Genomic DNA, 19,765 nt, shown 5'->3' with positions numbered 1-19,765 from the left:
TCATACAAAACTAGGCTTAAGAGTACATTTACTTAGTTTAACAAATTATTTTCCTTTGCAGTATACACATTTGACTCAACTGTGATTGCTCAGAATTAAGGCTACGATTACGTCAAGGAGGTCACAGAAATTACAGAATCTGTGACTTCCAGAGACGACTGTAACATTTTCTGCCCGGGGCTGGAACTGTCAGTAAGCAGCACCGTAGCTCTCAGCTGCTGCTGTCAGCAGGCCCCCAGCAGCTCCTAGCTGCCAGGCAGCAGAGGGACCCCAGAGCTCCCAGCCCCTGCGGACAGCAGGTTCCCTCCCTCCCTCCCCCCGAAGCGGCCCAGCTGTGGCGGGTAGGCGGGCCCCAGAGCCCCTTTGGGAGCTGGAACCTCCACCCTCCCCATTTTGTCAGGGATATTTTTAGTAAAAATCAAGGGCAGGTCACGGGATTCCCTGAATTTTTGTTTATTGCCTGAAACCTGTCCATAGTTTATACTAAAAATATCTGTGACAAATTCTGAGCCATACTTATAATTATTTACCTCTTTGAGAGTAAATGCTAAGCACACCCAAGGTGTTACAAGCATTTCTCAGTTATGCAATTATATTTTAAGCAAGCTGAAACAAACTAGAACCACATGCTTTATCTATGTGTCATTGCATAGTTTTCCACAGTGATACCCATGTTTATTATTGTTTACACTATGAGAGTTTAATATTAATATACTCTAACCATTCACTTTTAAAAAGGATAATGGAGAATAAAATTCATTGTTCTTCACATACTGTCATCAAGATGTGACATTTACCACTTCATTTGTGAAACTAGTTATGCTATAACAATAAGATTAATCATGCGTAATAAACTTAAATTCTCAGATACATCTTTTATATTTCTGTAGCACCTTTCATCCAGAAAATTTCACAAACAATATATTCATAATATAGTGGAAATGCAACCACCTCCAAAGTGCAGGGCAACAAAAAGTTGGTGCACAGGACATTGCATAATAGTAGAAAATATACAGCAAGGACACTAAGGGCTAGTCTACACTGCCACGGCAGCGCTTTTGTGTGGTTGCGGCAGAGCGCCATGAGAGAGCTCTCCCAGCGCTCTAAAAAAAACCATGAGGGGCATGGCTTCCAGTGCTCGTGCACTGTCTACACTGGCACTTTACAGCGCTGAAATTCGCTGCGCTCAGGGGGGTGTTTTTTCACACCCCTGAGCAAGAAAGTTGCAGCACTGTAAATTGTGAGTGTAGACAAGCCCTAAGGAAAATTCCTTCTCTTGAAAAGAAGGCCTTAATATCCAAGCTGACGCAAGAATCCTTGTTCTTACATTCAACATGCTAGGTGGTACTCAATTTATCTACCTTGGTAAGAGGAAGGTCTGAGTTAACATGACAGAGATTTAAACATATGGTTCCAAAGAATCTAGGTACTTCAAATTTGAAGCAGAGATCACTAAACCATCTTCTCCAGATAAGGTGGTTGTTAAGAGAAACAAAGGTATGCTATAGTTAAGATCCCTCTACGCTAATATATAGGTATGGTACATCACTAGATAACTGAAAAGATGTATATATGAATCAAACATTAGTGTATCTATCAATACTATTTGGAATGAAAAATAAACTTGAAGACAGAAGTGTAAAAATAAATTTTAAGAGCTCAAATTGTCTGCCATTAAATTTCCCTTATTTGTTTTTATGGGTGCAGTTGACATTTAACTGGATCACATCACACACTTTTATAAAGTAAAGTAAAGCACTCACCCTAGCTACCATAAAAGTAAATGTCACTTCACTTGGAGTTACAGATTGGCATCATGATGAAATTGAGAGCTTGTGAATATTCCTTAGTAAAATGAACTACACTGGAACCAAGACACCCCAACATAGTTCTAGTCAATTGAAGAAAACAGCTGTGAATAATAGTAATAATAATAAGAAGAAGAAGATACTTTGGTAGCATCCCAAAAAGGTTCAGGGTTTCATTATGTTAGTTGCTAAATACACAACAACGAAGATATGGTTCTTGCCCAGAAGACTATCAGGTCCTCACTCATGTGAGTAGTTCCACAGAACTCAATGAGATTACACACATAAGTGTTTATAGTATTTGGATGCAATCTGAGACAAGATGCAACAAATGAGCAACATAAGTGGACCAATGAATGTTTACTCAAACACCCACTTCAATGCAAGAAGTTAGTGTGGTAAACCTGTCTTGCAAGGAGGAAGATGTAGTTATTTATATGGGGCCCAATCCAACTCCCATTAGCTATAATGGGAGCTTGATCGGTCCAATAATACAATAGATAAAATGGTAACCTTTTCAGCACAGAGATCCTTGTACTACTTCTGCAAAGAACCTATTACTACGTATTTATACAATGCCTAGAAGTGTAACAAATAGATTTATATGCCACTTTATAGATCTACAGCAGAAAGCTCCCTGCCCTGAGGAATTTACAGTTCAAAGACAATAACAGCATGTAGACATCAAGAATATTTCAAAGGTTAAGTGTCTACAGTCAGTCAGGAACAGGTTTATAATATTTTAAAGTCTCCTTTTGGGGGTCACGAGCAATGACCCCGAACAGAATTCAGTTATTTCTCATTTCACATCCAAAGACCTCCCAAGATTCATACTAATGTTACTAAAAATGAAATGCAAATTACAACACAGGTTTTTAAAAATCACCCTCTAGCCTTTAGGTTTATTAAAAAAATAAAACCACAAGAACAACTTTTAAAGTGTTACCAGAGGATGATCCCTAAGACAGTCAGACTTTAAGACTGCAAAACACATACCTCAATTGTAACATTATGAGGGGCAACCCTCATTTACCTCAGTAGTACACAAACTTGGCATTACCTCATTGTTCATTACAGTAAGTTTCAGGTGCATCAGAAGTGTTGTATTAAGATACTAATTGTGTGTGCGTGTATATTTTTTCCTTAATTTATTTCCTGATTTTTTTAAATGCTATATTTCCTTTTGTAAATTCGTTTCTCAACCAGCTGCAGCAACTGAATTTTTCTCATTTAAAAAAAAAAAAAAGTAAAAGAGAAGAAAAGAAAAGAAAAATACCCAGTCTGTAACTGAAACTTGCCTATGGGGTGTATTATTTTTAAAAATTCCCCCATCGATTCACCCTTCCTCTTCCAGCTACTTTTATCTTCACGTCCCCATAGTCTGGGACACTTTGGGTCACTCTCACATGTGGGGGGAGGAGTCATTTCATGGAAGGGAGAAGGGAAAGCTGATGGGGGGGAGAATAGGGGGGGGACAAGGAAGGAAGGAATCTGAGTGGGAAGGAAGTGAAGAGACAAGGAAGGAGACCCATTGTCAAATGGGTGCCAGAGGTGGGGGAAGAGGGGAAGGAGGAAGATTATGAAGGGGAGACCTTAGAAGGAACGAGACTCATAAAGGATAGAAATGTGGAGTAGTTACAGGGGGAACGTGAATTAGTCGGGGGGGGGGAGGGTAACTCCTCCCCTGTGGAGGCTGCTTAACCCCACTCAACCTCCACAACAGCACGGTCTGTTCCTCCCTCACCCTGGTGCTACCCGCTGCCAGGCTCCCTGGGGGAGAAGGGCAGTAAATCCCTCCCCCCCATACACAGTGCTTGGCTCGGTCCGGGGCTTTCCTCAGCGAGGGGTGACCCTCTCTCTTCAGGGGGCAGTGCGGGGGGTTGCTCCACCATCTCCCGCTCTCCCCAGCCCTGTAGGGAGCGGGATGGGGTAGGTGGGCCTCTCTCCCCACCCCAGCAAGCGGTGTTTCTTGTGGGGTGTCAGTCGGCGGGGGTGTCACTCCGCCATCAGCAATCGGTATGTGTGGGGGACACGGAGGGTCGGTGTCTCCCTCCCCGGTGGGTGGGTGTGTGTCTCCCCCCAGGGGGTGTCGACCAGTCGGTCAGCGTCCCCACTCGAGGCGGGGAGGGTGTCTGTCGGTCTCTCTCCCCACTCGGGGCGGTGGGGCTCGGTCAGTGTCTCCCCACTGGGGGCGGGGGGGGTCTGTCGTTGTCTCACCCCTCAGTGAGGGGCAGGGAGCAGTGTCGGTCGGTGTCTCCCCCCACTAGGGGTGGGGGTGGCTCGGTCAATGTCTCCCCACTGAGGGCAGGGGGTCTGTCGTTGGCTCACCCCTCAGCGAGGGGCAGGGAGCAGTGTCGGTCGGTGTCTCTCCCCACTCGAGGCGGGGGTGTGTGTCGGTGTCTCCCCCCCAGCGAGGGGCAGGGAGCAGTGTCTGTCGGTCGGTCGGTGTCTCCCCCCACTAGGGGCGGGGGTGTCTCCCAGCGAGGGGCAGGAGCAGGGTCGGTCGGCGGGGTCGGTCGGTGTCTCTCCCCACTCGAGGCGGGGGGGCTCGGTCAGTGTCTCCCCACTCGAGAGGCGGGGGGGGGTCGGTGTCTCCCCCCCAGCGAGGGGCAGGGTCGGTCGGTCGGTGTCTCTCCCCACTCGAGGCGGGGGTGTGTGTCGGTGTCTCCCCCCCAGCGAGGGGCAGGGAGCAGGGTCTGTCGGTCGGTGTCTCCCCCCACTCGGGGCGGGGGGGGGGTTGGTCAGTGTCTCCCCGCCCAACGAGGGGCAGGGAGCGGGGTCGGTCGGTGTCTCTCCCCACTTCTCTCCCTCCCCCCCCGGGCCGGGCCGCACTCACCTCTCCTGTTCATGGGACGGACCCGCACCGCCACCTTCACTTTGGAGTCACCCATCCCGCCGCCGCCGCCGCTCCTCCGACTCTCCCTCCTCCTCGGCTTCCGTCTTCCAAGGAGGCACGGGACACCCTGCCGGCAGGGGGAAGCGGAGGGAGGAGCCTCGGGACTCCATGCGGGAGGGAAGGGGACTACAGCCCCCAGCGGGCCACGCGCCACGCTCGGGCCGCGCGGGTCAGCAGGACGTGATGCGTGCTGGGAAGCGTAGTCCCGCGGGTCCCCGTGACTCAACGTGGAGTGTTGCATGCTGGGACATGTAGTCCCTTGAGCAGGCAGGGATATTATTAGGTGGTGCCCCCTGCCTTCTGGCTCCCTCTAGCCAGCGGGTTCTGGGCAGATTGGTGGGGTAACATGTGAGAGGTTTGGGGGTCATGGCTGCCCAGCTCTGAGCTAGTGTGGTGCAACAGGCAGAGCAGGGCCTCATTTCTAAGAGAGGGAACTGGGGAGCTGAGGCATCAGCACTCCTGGGTTCCATTCCTAGCTTGGCGGGGTGTAGGGCATGGGCTCCAGTGGTGAGGGTTGGAGGGGAGAGATGTCAGGGCAGCTGTGCTTCATTCCTAGCTCTGGCACTGACCTTGGGCAAGCCTTTCCACCCCTCTGTATCTCAGTTCCCTGTCTATACCAGGTAGAATGAAAGTCACCCTTCTTCAAAGTACATGGATAATACTGGTACTTCCTTCTGGGGGGAGAGCACAGTCTACTGGTTGGAGCAGGACATCAGAACAATACCATTTTCTGCATTAATCCAAAATTTCTTCAATTTATTTTCTCAATTAGTTTTTCAGACACATACAACTCTCCCACTTCAAACAAACAAGCAAGAAATAACCCCTCTGAATTAATCAGGCTATTTTGCCTACAGGCTAAGATGAAGTAGGGGGAAAAAGAGTGATCAACTTATTTGTATTTTTGAAAGCTTGTGAAGAGCTCAGACAAGAACAGAGCCATATTAGCACATACCTAAATAGACAGTGTTCTGTTCCCAGCTCTGGAAAACACATTCAGTCTAGTGGTTATTGATACAAGAGACTGGGAGAAGGTCAGAACTGCTGCTGAGTGGTGTTCCTGGCTCTGGAAGGGCCAGGTGGTGTGGTGGTGACTGCACACCTGATTTTGGACTGTCGCGCCACCTCTCTGTATTTTGCTATATAATAATACATACTGCCCACCTCAAGCTAGAGATCCATGGCTGTAGTATGTAGCCACCTGATCATCCACCTTCAAATCGCTCCTCAGTGCTCTCCTTTGCTGTGATGCCTACAAAAACATGACAACGGTTAGGCTGTTGCTGTGCAGAAACCACTACCTCTTGTACTGACCAATACTGTCTCATTGTTTACTTGTACTCCCCCGTCTGTCTACATCCATCTGTTGTCTTTTGTTTTATACTTAGATTGTAAGCTCCTTAGGGCAGGGACTGTCTTTTTTTTCTGTTTTTGTACAGTGCTTAGCCCAACAGGCTCCCAGTCCATGACTAGGGCCCCTACTCACTATGGAAATGCAATTGTAAAAATATAAATTATTTATATCATTGTATTCCCCTGCTTCACCTCATATTCACTCCCTTCAAGCACCAGGAAATCTGCACATTATAGACTATAAAGTGCTTCCTGTATGCTCTTTTTACTAGTCATATTTGTTTAGAAAATAAATTCTCCATCTGGGGGCAGCAATATCCCAGTGAATCATTCTGAGAGGTTTGTAAAGTTTCTGAGTTTTCCCATAAAAATCTTTACAAATACAAATATGAGGGGTTTTTTTATTATAACATTTAACATGGGAAGCCAATGATTTATAAATGGTGTATAATAGCTTCATATAAAGGTACCAAGGAGAAGTACACTGATATAAAGAATATATGGGAAATGAAAAAGTTTGAGGATTAATAGTTTGGAGATATATAATATTTTGGCATATGCCTGCTGCTTAGAGATAGGGGTGAAACAAAGGACCTGGCTATACTACAAGATTTACTAAATAATACTTAGTCCTGTCATGATTGCAGGGGACTGGACTAGATGACCTCTCGAGGTCCCTTCCAGTCCTATGATTCTATGCAGTAGCACCTGTCAAAATTTCCCTAATGTAGACATGCTGTACAACAATCAGTTGCACTAGGGGTTTATACTAGTGCAGTTACATCAATCTACTTACTCCAGTGAGAATTTCCCTAATCTAGTACCACTGAGAATTTCCCTAATCTAAATCTGGTCCACCCTTAAAATGCAGGTTGACCTAGCTACATTGCTCAAGGCTGTGAAAAATTGTGCCCTATGCGACATAGTTAGATTTACCTAACCCCCAGTGTAGACACAGCTAAGTCAATAGAACAATTCTTCTCAGTGGTTTGAGTATTGGCCTGCTAAACCTAGGGTTGTGAGTTCAATCCTTGAAGGGGTCATTTAGGGAACTGGGGTAAAAATCTGTCTGGGGATTAGTCCCCCTTTAAGTAGGGGGTTGGACTAGATGACTTCCTGAGGTCCCTGATATTCTGTGATAAATAATTTCTGTCAACCTAGCCACTGCCTCTTGGAGAAGCAGATTACTTACATCAACAGAAAAACCTCTTCCACCAATGTAGGAAGTGTTTACACTACTGTAGCACTCATAGTGTAGACATAACCCAGGACAAACCTTTTAGCCTCACCTTGTAGAGAATTGTCTGTAACTATACAATAGTATGTGTGAATTATACTCCTTCCCCACCCTATTCACTATAATGATTCAAGGATTAGCTCCAGCTATTTAAATATTAATGTAATTAAGTAACAAACAACCACGAGGGGAAGACATTACTTTCCCCTCCCATTCATTTATTTAGCTCCTGTCTTCAACACTATCATACCCAAGTCAAAGAGCCCAGTTGCTCTTGTTATGCCACCTAATCACAAGCTGCTTTAATCACTGTGACTGGACTGTCCACGGCCTGGTCTACCTTGCTCAAGGATGTGAAAAATTCACACCCATGAGCACCAAAGTTAAGCCAACCTAACCCCCAGTACAGATGAGCCTAGGTCATGGAAGAATTCTTCTGTTGCTCTAGCTATTGCCACTCAAGGAAGTGGGTTACCTACAATTGATGAAAAATCCCTTTCCATTGCTTGTGGAAGTATTCACATTATGGGCACTACAGTGGCACTGTGCCCGTAGTGTAGACATGGCCCATGGCTTTAACAGGGACAAAGTTACAATGGTTGTTTTGAGCCAATCGAAGCACCACCAAGGACCCCCTTTATCCACACTAGCCATGCTGAATGGGGGTGAGAATATCTGCAGATTTGCCTGGGACCCATCCTAGCAATCTGTTCAAAAGGAGGGAGAGGCCTTCATTTTTTAAGAGAGTCATTGTATGATTATGAAAGGGGACTAGCACCCTTCTTTGATTGGACAGAATTATATTTTACTGCACAGTGGAAAACACTGCAGATTTCTGTCCTCATCCAGAGTGGAAATATAACCAAAAAACGTCAGGCCTATTTTAAACTCACATCATCATTTGTGAGAGCGCATATCAAAAGAGCAGCATCAATTATTAATATGCTATAGACCTAGTTCCTGTCCATAAATCATTCAGGCTTTGGAAAGCTAAAGCAGAGGATCTTGTTGGTGCCATACACACTGTTAAACGGCATTAGGGGCCCAGTCCTGCCAGCTACAGAGCACCCTTCATCAGTTTCCTTCAACATCAGCAGGAGTTAAAGGCTTTCAGCACTCCTCAGGGGGTACTCAGCATCCTTCAGGATCAAACCTTTAGTCAGAACAAAAGACCTACTATAAAACATTCATAAGATAAGACTTCTGGATGCTGTGAATATTGTTATAGGCTTTCTATGCAGTTCCTGGGATAGTGCACTGGTAATTATACCAACTCTGAAGTTAGCTTCTAATATGCAATTTATCTTCCTTTCATTCATCAGTCTGATTTGAAGGAGATATGACGATATAAATATACTGTAATTGATCTTTCTGTGACAAAAAAGTGGAAACAACTCTAAAGCCCTGAAATCTCTTGAAGACAAGTTTGTTATGTATTTATGTACCAAAGTCCCGCAAAAAAGTCAGCTTGTAGCAACATTTCTAGCCAATTCACAAGCAGATATGCTAGAAATTTAATGAGACACAATTTGTACAAGTTTACAGGTTCAAGAGGTTCTTCTATGCTTTGGAGAAGCATTCCCTGTGTTCCCTGTCATGGGGAGGTTTGCAGAATCAAGGCACTGAGACGCTCTAGGGAGATACATAGTGCAGAGCTTTATTGATCATGTTCTCATTTCATGGGTAATACAATGAAACAACTGAACTCATATTGCAGCATTCACAGGGTTCAGAGCAAAAACTGAGATGGATTATCTGTAGAACACCCTTCTTTGTTTATTCCAAAGTCCTCATTGGGAATTTTGAGGGGGGTATATCCAGAGCATTACAGAATCCTATATTTTGGATTATTATCCAGAATTAATCCCAAAATCCATATGTGGACTCCAGTCATAGAATCATAGACGATTAGGGTTGGAAGAGACCTCAGGAGGTCATCTAGTCCAACCCCCTGCTCAAAGCAGGACCAGTCCCAACTAAATCATCCCAGCCAGAGCTTTGTCAAGCCAGGCCTTAAAAACCTCTAACGATGGAGATTCCACCACCTCCCTAGGTAACCCATTCCAGTGCTTCACCACCATTCTAGTGAAATAGTGTTTCCTAATATCCAACCTAGACCTCCCCCACTGCAACTTGAGACCATTGTTCCTTGTTCTGTCATCTGCCACCACTGAGAACAGCCTAGCTCCATCTTCTTTGGAACCCCCCTTCAGGTCATTGAAGGCTGCTATCAAATCCCTCCTCACTCTTCTCTTCAGTCCTACAAAAAGAACCACGAAGGTGGATCCCTGCACCTAAATGGAGCCCCATTAAAGCCTCCGCATGGGTCCAGGGTTCTGGTATGATGGTACTCTTTGCAGAAATGGGGTTCTTTTGATCCATTGCAGAATTGGGGCCCTTTAACTTCTAATACAAGTCCATCCTTCTGAATAGCAATACAGGACCCTACCACTAGAGCATATGCACGTATTAAGATTCCTCCATGTAGTTGATACATTTAAGTGTTTGCAGGAGGAGGCCTTATGAGTTAGATTTAATGTCTCTACTTTATGGATCAAGAATTATTTTGTTTTTATCAGCTGTTCAATTTGCTGATAAGCTTTCTTATTCAACACAACTGGTTTCTCAGATTTTGTTAGAAATTATTTTCTTATTCCCATTAAAGGCTTGAAATTTTGATTTGGTTCATTTGATGATAAATTGGATTTGGTATCTTTAAAGATGTTTGAACAACAGTAAAAAAAACAGAATTAGCAGAAAATTATGTGATGGGAAGTCAAGAAAAAGTTGCAATTCTGGAAACACAAGAAGAAAGCACAAAGACATCCATTGAAACATAGAACAACTGAATGAACGAGACTCTAAAATTATGCCAAAGTTTGCAGCATTTATTCCCTTGGTTTTCTGTGAGAGACGAATTCCCTTGTCACCAAAGACTGGCATATTTTATAGCCTTATCTGCTGAATCACATTATTGTTTCACATCAGCAGAGCAGGAGCGACTTGCAAGAGCCAGGGTTTCTTTTGCAGAATAAAGATAGACTCAAGCTAAAATACTGGATTCAAAGACCTTCAGGATTTGGAGGGGATGTTAAGCTGAAAGTCCAAATCCAGATCTCAATTTTCCAGCTGCCTCTATATTAATTAATAAAAATATTGTATTTAATATGTTGCACGCATATAGCAAATAATGGGCTAGATTAAAACACTAGAGCCAAACACCACTACATTTAGATGGTTGGTGGTTTGACATTCAGACCTAGGAGCGCTCTTAAAAATATTGATGTTACCTTCACCTGGTAAAGTTACAGAATTTATTAATAAATTCAGGGTTTAAAAATGGCCGATAGCAAACTCAGCAGACAAGATTGACACCTAGTGGCTGAGGAGCATGGGTGAATTCAGGTCTCTGGTGCCTGCAGTTTTCTTTTCTTTTCCCATTTTTAAATACTGTCATTTTATTAGTTTCTTTTAAGGAAAAATAAACATCTTCCACAAACCTTATAGCAAAAGAAGGACAAATCTACTCTTGTTTTAGGCACATGATGTTACATCAGCAACAGAACTCACAAAAGTGGCAAAGTTACTGCTGGAGGGGAGAAAGGTGATTCTCATTTGAACCCTGCCTGTGTTAGGTTTGTTTCCTGGTGGAGTGGAAAGGGTAACTGACTCTCCTTGTAGCTGTGGGCCAAAGTGACAGCTCCCTTGCTTGGCAGGGAATATTTACAAAAGTAATAGAGAGGGGAAACTTTTTGAAAGTCAGGTGGGGATTTGCCTCCCTTCCTTGTAACATAAACACCACCTTTCTGCTCTGGGACGGCTGGCTCCAGTGAGCTCTTCCTTGCTTCCCTGTGAAAGGGCAAAGAGCAAAGGGATCATAGCCACAGGTGTAATTTGGCTTCTGTATTTGTGGGTGGGGGGAGCTCCAGCCAGGCCAATGAGGCCACACGTGGAGGGAGGGGGGAAATTCCATGCCTTCCCAAGGCTTGCAGTTTGGGTGGGCAATGCCAAGCTTCACCCAAATTACATGTCACCCAAATTACACTCATGACCCCAGCCAGCATGCATGCCCGCCTGAGCCTGGGCTCCAGCCTGAGCCCAAATGTCTGCACTGCTGTTCAGCAGCCCACTTGGCCCAACCCTGCAAGCCCAAGTCAGCTGGTATAGGCCAGCCGTGGGTTTTTAATTGCAGTGTAGACATACCCAATGTGGGGGCCTGTGTCTAAACTCCATGCAAAGTAACTCCCCAAAGTGCTGAAGGCAAGTTGGATGCACAGGGTGAAATCCTGGCCCCCTGGAAATCAATGGGAGTTTTTCCCTAGACTTCAGTGGAGAAAGGGTTTCACTTACAGAACTTAAGTGAGGCTTCACTAGGCTTGTCTACACCTGGGCCTTGTCTTCACAGGTCAAAAAGGTGGTTTTTTAAATCATGTTTTAGCTAACATGATAACTGACACATGGTAAATTACCAGGGTGAACAAGGCAGTGGTAGTTTTACCCTGTGTTAGCGGTAAACCCTAGGTTCCCCCCTTGCCTTGTCCATGGGTATGTCTACATTGCAATTAAACACCCATGGCTGGCCCATGCCAGCTGACTCAGGCTCACAGGGTTTGGGCTGTGGGGCTGTTTAATTACAGCGTAGTCTTCTTAGATCAGGCGGGGGCCCAGGCTCTAGGACTCAAAGAGGTGGCAAGGTCCCAGAGCTTGGGCTGCAGCCTAAACCTTTGAAAATCAACACTGCAATTAAATAGCCTGCAGCCCAAGCCCTGTGAGCCCATCAGCTGGCATGGAACAGCTGCAGGTTTTTAATTGCAGTATAGACATGCCCCAAGAATGCCCAATTCTTAACATTGAGTTAATTGATTATTATAAACCAGCCTCTACAAACATGTTAATTACCTTGAGTCAATTGTTAATACATTAACTGGACATTTTAAAAAGTTTATTTAGACACCCCCTGCAGTCTTGCCAACCCGAAGCATTCAAAATCATGAGTCAGGCTCCCAAAAGTCACGAGACTGGCTTTAAGACAATACATTTTGAGTCCTTTTATTTGCCTTCTGATTTTTAAGCCTTTAGGATTTACATTTTCTAACTTTCCTCCACAACCATAAGGGCTAGAAATCACTTTATGTTGTATTTTTTAAATGATAGCTGAGATGCTCATGTAGTAACGTCACTCCATAGAGGGGTTGCAGCTTTCAGAAAGATGCCTAACACCACGAGACTCATGCTAAACATCACAAGAGTTGGCAACACAGCCACTGGAAGCTGGCATCTCAGCCCTACCCTATCTCCTAAGGTATAAAGCAGCTTGGCTACTAAAAATCAAAAGCCCTCATGACATTTCTTCTGTAACTGATCCTTGATATTACCAGTTCCATAAGGTACCTGCCAATATTTGGATGTGTTAAACAGGGGAAGTTAGGGATGAGGGCAGGAAGTGAAGAAACAGGAACACTTTTCTTTTTTTTAATTCCATTGAAATGAATTAGGAGTTCATAGCCTAGTTCTGATCCAGATCTGAACTCCCATTGTAGAGCTATGGCCCTGCTCTGAAATTCAGATCTTGATCCTGGTTCCAATCCCAATCCCCTCCTACACTGAAGTTTGTGAAGTTTGCGTCTGGGAGTTTTGCTTAATCCACTGTGTCTAACTGAAATACTTTGGAGTAGTGGGGGACCTTTTTGGAGAGACAAAGTGATGTGCTCAGACGCGATGGTGATGGGTGGTAATATTAAACATTAAGAAACTATGAAAGCATAAATATTAAAAAATAAATGGGTGTCCCTCCTAAATAGGACTGCCTGGCATGGGAAGAGTGAGAGATTTGGCTTTCTCTCATTTAATTTCCAAAGTATCCAAAAAGAAAAGGAACCACATTACAATGAGCAAAGTAAGTCAGCTACTGACCTCTGGTGGAGCTAATTATCATTGCACAGGACTAGACCTAACCAGAGAGGCAAAGCATAGTGCTGCTGGGGTAGATGCCAGAGTCACAAGGTCATCTAGTCACTTGTCTTCACCTCATTAGTCCATCCCACTTCAGGCTCAACTCCCTGGTGCAGAATCTCTCCTTAGAATATATCTTTGTATTGCTTTTTCCAGTCTCTCTTTTAAAGTGATGAGGCTTCTGCCACCTCCCTGGAGAGACTATTCCACAGCCAAATACATTTTATTGCTACAATGTTGTTCCTGACGCTCAGTAGAGATGGGACTGAGACACTAAATCTGGATCCAGATCCAAAATGTCACAAAGTTCAGAGGTGTATGGATGGGGAGTTTGGGTTCTAGTCGTTCTATGACTTGTCTCTTTTAACAGTTTCACCTCATTGTATGTTATTAGCAGAGAGAAGCCAAAACTCTGAATTGTGGAAAGCTCAGATTGGAAATGACTCCTCCTAGGGTCATGGAGCAAATATCCAACAGGGCTGGAAATAGAACTCATGTCCTGTTTGTCTACACAAATATTTAGTTCACAGCAAGCAGGGCTGTGAATCTCCTTCTCATGAGCCTGCCTTGGACCAACTGTCCAGTGCACAGTTCGTTAATGCACTTTGATTAGGCCTCTTTGAAAGAGGAATACCTCAAAGTGCATTAACCACCTGTTAATACACATCAGCAGAGTGCACCCGGATAGTTCATCCGAGGGAGGCTAGTGCGGGGTTGATTCATACCCCAGCTTGACATGAACTAAGTGTTCTTGTAGACAAGCTTTCTGTCCTGTTCCTTAACCACAAGATCATCCTTTCCATTATGTGCCGAATATAAATCATAGAATCATAGGACTGGAAGGGACCTCAAGAAGTCATCTAGTCCAGTCCCCTGCACTCATGGTGAACTAATTATCATCTAGACTAGGGATTCTCAAACTTCGTTGCATTGCGACCCCCTTCTAACAAGAAAAATTACTACACGACCCCAGGAGGTGGGGACTGAAGCCTGAGCCTTCCCAAGCCTCACCGCCCCATATCGGGGCCAAAGCCCCACCATCCAGGGTGGGGGACCAAAGCAGAAGCTCAAGGGTTTCAGCCCTAGGTGGGGGCCTGTAACCTGAGCCCCATCACCCAGGCTGAAGACCTCAGGCTTCGGCTCTGGCCCTGGGCAGGGAGGCTCAGACTTCAGGCCCCAGCAAGTCTAATATCAACCCTGGTGACCCCATTAAAATGGGGTCCTGACCCATGTTGGGTTCCCGACCCACTGTTTGAGATCCCCTGAATTCTAGACCATCCCTGACAGGTGTTTGTCTAACCTGCTCTTAAAACTCTCCAGTGATGGAAATTCCACAACCTCCCTAGACAATTTATTCTTCTGCTTAGCTCCTGGAATAAATATATATACTCCTATAATATAGAACAGAGGCACAAAAAATGTGATGTATTGTGAAAAGAGTCATCAAGAAACACATCCTTAGTGCAGATGTGGTCACTGCATGATTTTTATGTAACAAGCAACTATACTTCAATTTACTTTGGGATCCAGTTCTAATATTGTTCAGCCCTTATCTGAATTAGTTCATATTTATTTAGGCTCAGGAAGATGTAAACCACAATTTTAGTGGGAATTGCCTCTACTCTCCGATGCCACTTGTCTAGCACTTACCTCCTTCCTGTCCTTTTGTACTGCAGGAATGTCTCCAGAGAGCCAGTTCCGGTGATGGACATAGGAATCACCAGACCAGATCAGATCAGTGGTCCATCTGATAGCGGCCAGTACCAGATGCTCCAAAGAAAGGTACAAGAACTCCACAGTAAGCACATGTGGAATAATCTGCCCCCCCTTCTTGAAGATGTTAGAAGATGGCTTCAGATCTCAAACATGAGGTTTTATCTCCCTTCCAACATTCTTTTTGTTAGCATTCACTATGTAAATTCCCAGTCCCTCTGGATTCTTGGTTTCAGTGAAATCCTGTGGCAATCAGTTCCACAGTTTAATTACCCATTGTGTGAAAAAGTATTTCCTCTGGTAAATTTTGAATTTGATGGTGTTTGGGGAAACCAATAGCAACTGTATAATCAGCTTTCCTCCAGAATTATCTTCAGCCTCCATTGTCTGTGGTCTAAGAGATGAAGCACAGAAGCATCAAATAGTGGAGAAGTGGTTGGAGAGTACATGTCCCAAGTGTAGAATCATTGTTAGAAAAGGAGATTTTGGAATGACTAAATCTGCTATAAAAATATTAAAAAATAAACAAGAAAGGCCTCATACTTTACCAATAGGTTCCCAAAGATCTGATCCAATTCACATTGAAGTCAATGTGATTTTTTCCTACTGACTTCACTGAAAGCTGCTTTTAACCCCTACTTAGTCCATCACTGCTTGGCTACTGCAAGATTGCTCTCTGTAGTGTCCCAAGTACTTTATCTAGTCCCCGCCACCACTACCCCACAAGTTATTTCAGTTTATGACGAATGGTGCACATGTATCTGAGGGCGGAACTTGGTCAGTAATGTTTATCTGCACGTTAAATGTTCCTAGAATTTTTCTTAATAAATCACCTAGCGCCAGAAAAATATTTTAACTGATCCATAGATTCTAAGGCAGAGGTGGGCAAACTTTTTGGCCCAAGGGCCACATCTGGGTGGGGAAATTGCACGCAGGGCCATGAATGTAGGGCTGGGGCAGGGAGTTGGGGTGTGGGAGGGGGTGCGGTGTGCAGGAAGGGGCTCAGGGCAAGGGGTTGGGGCAAAGGAGGGGGTGTGGGATGTACAAAGGGCTCAGGGAACAGGGTTGGGGTGCAGGAGAGGGTGCAGAGTGCGGGAGGGGGCTCAGGGTAGGGGGTTAGGGTGTGGCAGGGGGCTCAGGGCAGGGGTTGGGGTACAGGAGGGATGCAGAGGGGTGGGTTGCAGGCAGGGTGCGGCAGGGGGCTCAGGGTAGGGGGTTAGGGTGTGGGGTGTGGCAAGGGGCTCAGGGCAGGGGGTTGGGGTACAGGAGGGATGCAGAGGGTTGGGGTGCAGGCAGGGTGCGGCAGGGGGCTCAGGGTAGGGGGTTAGGGTGTGGGGTATGGCAGGGGGGCTCAGGGCAGGGGTTTGGGGTACAGGAGGGATGCAGAGGGTTGGGTTGCAGGCAGGGTGCGGCAGGGGGCTCAGGGCAGGGGGTTGCGATGCAGGAGGGGTTCAGGGTACAGGCTCCGGCCCGGCACCGCTTACCTGGAGCAGTTCCGGGGTGGCAGTGGTGTGCACTAGGGCTCCCTGCCTGCCCTGGCCCCGCGCTGCTCCCGGAAGTGGCTGGCACCACGTCTCTGCAGCCCCTGGGCTGATGGGCTGGATCCGGCCCGTAGTTTGCCCACCCCTGTTCTAAATCCAGAAGAGACCATTACGATCATCTAGTCCAACCTGCTCTATAACACAGCCTAGAATTTCATCCACTGATTCCTGCTTCATACCCATAACTTCTGGTTGAGCTAAAGCACATTTTACAGAAAGACATCCAATCTTGACGTGAAGACTTCGAGTGATGGTGAATTCACCACATCCCTTGGTAAATGATTAATTTCTCACTCTTAAACGTTGTGCCTTATTTCCAGTTTGAGTTTGTCAAACTTTAGCTTACAGCCACTGGATCTCGTTCTGCCCTTATCATCTGCTTTGTCTTTTAAATAATTTCAAAGAGCCAATTGTTTCCCCACCTTCTCCTGTTTTCCTAAAGACAGCTTGAGGGATGGGCTAGGGGCTTGACCCAGCTCCCACCGAGAGTTAGTAGGAGTTGGACCAGACCTTAGAGTATCCCAGATCTTTTCCCTTCCATTTTTAGTTTCCACGGTTTTGTATATTGTTCAATAGGGAATTATTACAGGACGACGTCTAAAAAAGTTCTTTGCTGCCATCTTTATAGTGCAGCAGAAACCAACACGCCTGCCTTTTCTTTATTTCCTGGGATCCCTGACGTGCTTAGTGAGGAGATGCACAGCTTTGGGAACACATGGCCCTTGTTTTTCCAGAGGTGCTGAGCTCCCTCCCCTTTCTGTTGACCCCAGGAGAAGTTGAGAGTACATAGCACCTCTGAAAAATCATACCAGCTGTGCTTCTGCATGCACTGCTGCTGTTGGACAGAAGGGGGAGCTCAGACTTTTTTGGTGTAATATCAGACTAGTGGGGATTCACACAAAAAATCTGACAAACTGGTAGCTTTTAAAAAAATAAAAGATTTTCTCTAGTAGAAGTTACACACATCCCATCTAGGGGATAGCAGACCCCTTACAATCAAGATCACACTTATTATTCCATTATAACCATTTAATACTCGGTAAAATATAAGATCTAAATAGGCTGATTGAAATGGTTTTTATTTGTATAGTCTTTCACGCCTTGCATGTCTTTAATGAGATTGCATGACTCCCTTCTACACCAAATGTTTGTTAAAAAAAGAATTACAATGACATTTATTTTTGCAAACTTAATTGCATACCCAGTGGGACTTCAGAAGAAATAAATGACAGTACTAGGTTTATTATTTATATAGGATTGTGTACATGGTGCTTTCTGAACACTTAAGTAAAGGTTGCCCGTTTGGTCTAACTGTTAGCCAAAATTCAGGGCATTGCAGCATTGTTCCCATCAGGATGGGGGTGGGGAGGAATCAGTGCTATGAATCAGCAATGTTCTTGGTGCAATCAGAAACACCTACACGAAGCCCTGTTTCTCTGCCACAATTTCCGCGAGTCTGTCACTCTAGCAAGCTCTGTGCCCAAGCAGCTGAGGCCCTCTGCTTCCTCTCACACTCACCCTTACAACTCCTCCTTTTGGCTTTTCTCTCCCAGCCCTACAGCCTGCAACTAATCTCTGCATTTGGAACCAGGGAAGCTTCTTGGTCCATTTAAATTCTGACTTGCCCCGTGTCCCCCGCCTCCTTCCCTGTGGTCTGCAATTGCTTTTACTACATAAAGGGGCTTGAGTGCTCCTTCTGATGAGTGTGAAAGAGTGCATGGCTCACTCATCGGCTTTAACAAGGTTTGGGATTGTCTTTGGATCTAACGGCAGGTCTACACTTAACACGGTGCAGTAGCACAACTGTGCCACTAGTGCTTCAGTGGAGACGCTACTACACTGACGGGAGAGCTTCTCCCATTAGCATAGTTAATCCACCTCTGCGAGGCAGTAGCTATGTTGACGGGGAAAAGCTCCCCTGTTGACATAGTGCTTTTTACACTGGGGGTTAGGTAGGAGTAGCTGAATCGCTTAGGGGTGTGGATTTTACATCCCTGAGCAACATAGTTATATCGATTTAAGTTTATTGTGTAGACCTAGCCTTAGGGCTTGGCTACACGTGCAAGTTAGAATGCATTAAATCAGCCCCGGGTACCCTAACTCCTGAGATGTCCACAGTGGCAAGGCACGTAGAGCGCATGGACTCTGCAGCTGGAGCGCTCCTGGTAATCCACCTCCACAAGAAGCATAGAGCTTGCTGTGCTCCGGCTGGAGCACCGGGGTGTCAGTGTGGACGATGTGTTGCATTACTGCGCTGTGATTGGCCTCCAGAAACGTCCCATAATCCCCTGAAGTCAAGTGGCCACTCTAGTCATTATTTTGAACTGGCTGCCAGCATGCTGATATCCCCTTTCAAAGCTCTGTTTCTGACCGCCAGCATGCTTATCTGCCCCAGGACACAAAGCAAACCATTACTGTGGAATGCTGCTGCTGCAGAGGCAGGCGTTTGTGCATGCGTGTGTGTGAGTGAGTGACAGAGAGAGGCAGGGTGGTGAGGGCTGATGTTGGGCTTCTCCCTTCCCCCTGCCACTGTCTGAACTTACAAGATAGCATGCTGACACACTCTGCCCCTAAAAACACACTGTCTCTCCCCCCACATACACACAACACGCTCCGTCACACTCCTCACCCCCTCATTTGAAAAACAGCTGGCAATCTAGTAGGATGCCCAGGGAACAATGGGATTGAGAAACCTGCATCATGTGATGCTGTGCCTTCCCCATTACGCATTGCAAACCCTTTCCAAAGCACGCTGCAGCCACTTGCATGCTGGGATAGCTACCACAATGCACTGCTCTCTGTGGCCTTGCAAGAGCTGCTATTGTGGACATGTTCCACAGTCACAAGGAGCACAGTGTGAACACACAGCAGCACTTTCCCTGCTGCTGTCTCCAAGGGTGGTTTAACTCCCGGAGTGCTACATGAGCAAGTGTAGCCATTGATTTAGACAGCTGCTGCCAGCCATTAACACCATTCAGAACAACAAGCAAGGACTCTACCCTGAAGAGTTTACAACCTAAGGGCTTGTTTATACAGGAAAGTTATACCATTATGAACTCAGGTGTGAATTTGAACCTACATAGTTTACTACTGATTAGACTTCTTACGCATATACCATAATCCAATTTGGATACCCGGTTGCCAATGATGAGTTATATCAACTTAACTCCCTGTGTTGACACCCTTATTCCAATGTCTTTTTTGACATAGTTTGTTGTTTTGGAAGGGGTTTAATCTAACCCCAAAACCCCACTCTTATACCAGA

General features: G+C 45.6%; 1 protein-coding gene across 3 annotated transcripts in view; it reads right to left on the bottom strand.

The window, feature by feature from the left end:
• The window catches only part of KIF13B (kinesin family member 13B), a 200,953-nt gene extending 196,132 nt beyond the window's left edge, over positions 1–4,821 (bottom strand). For 2 of the 3 annotated variants that reach the window (XM_039530150.1, XM_039530151.1), the window contains exon 1: positions 4,645–4,820. In XM_039530150.1, coding sequence (XP_039386084.1) covers positions 4,645–4,699 — 55 coding nt within the window. In that variant the 5' untranslated portion in view covers positions 4,700–4,820. Of the gene's footprint in view, positions 1–4,644 lie in introns of all 3 variants that reach the window. The other variant, XM_039530153.1, reaches the window with a different exon arrangement.
• Positions 4,822–19,765: the final 14,944 nt, after the last annotated feature.

This window comes from Mauremys reevesii, linkage group 3 (assembly GCF_016161935.1).
Source record: "Mauremys reevesii isolate NIE-2019 linkage group 3, ASM1616193v1, whole genome shotgun sequence".
Taxonomy (NCBI): Eukaryota; Metazoa; Chordata; order Testudines; family Geoemydidae; genus Mauremys; species Mauremys reevesii.
The sequence above is the reverse complement of the archived record's forward strand: the minus strand, read 5'-3'. Positions and strand labels throughout refer to the sequence as shown.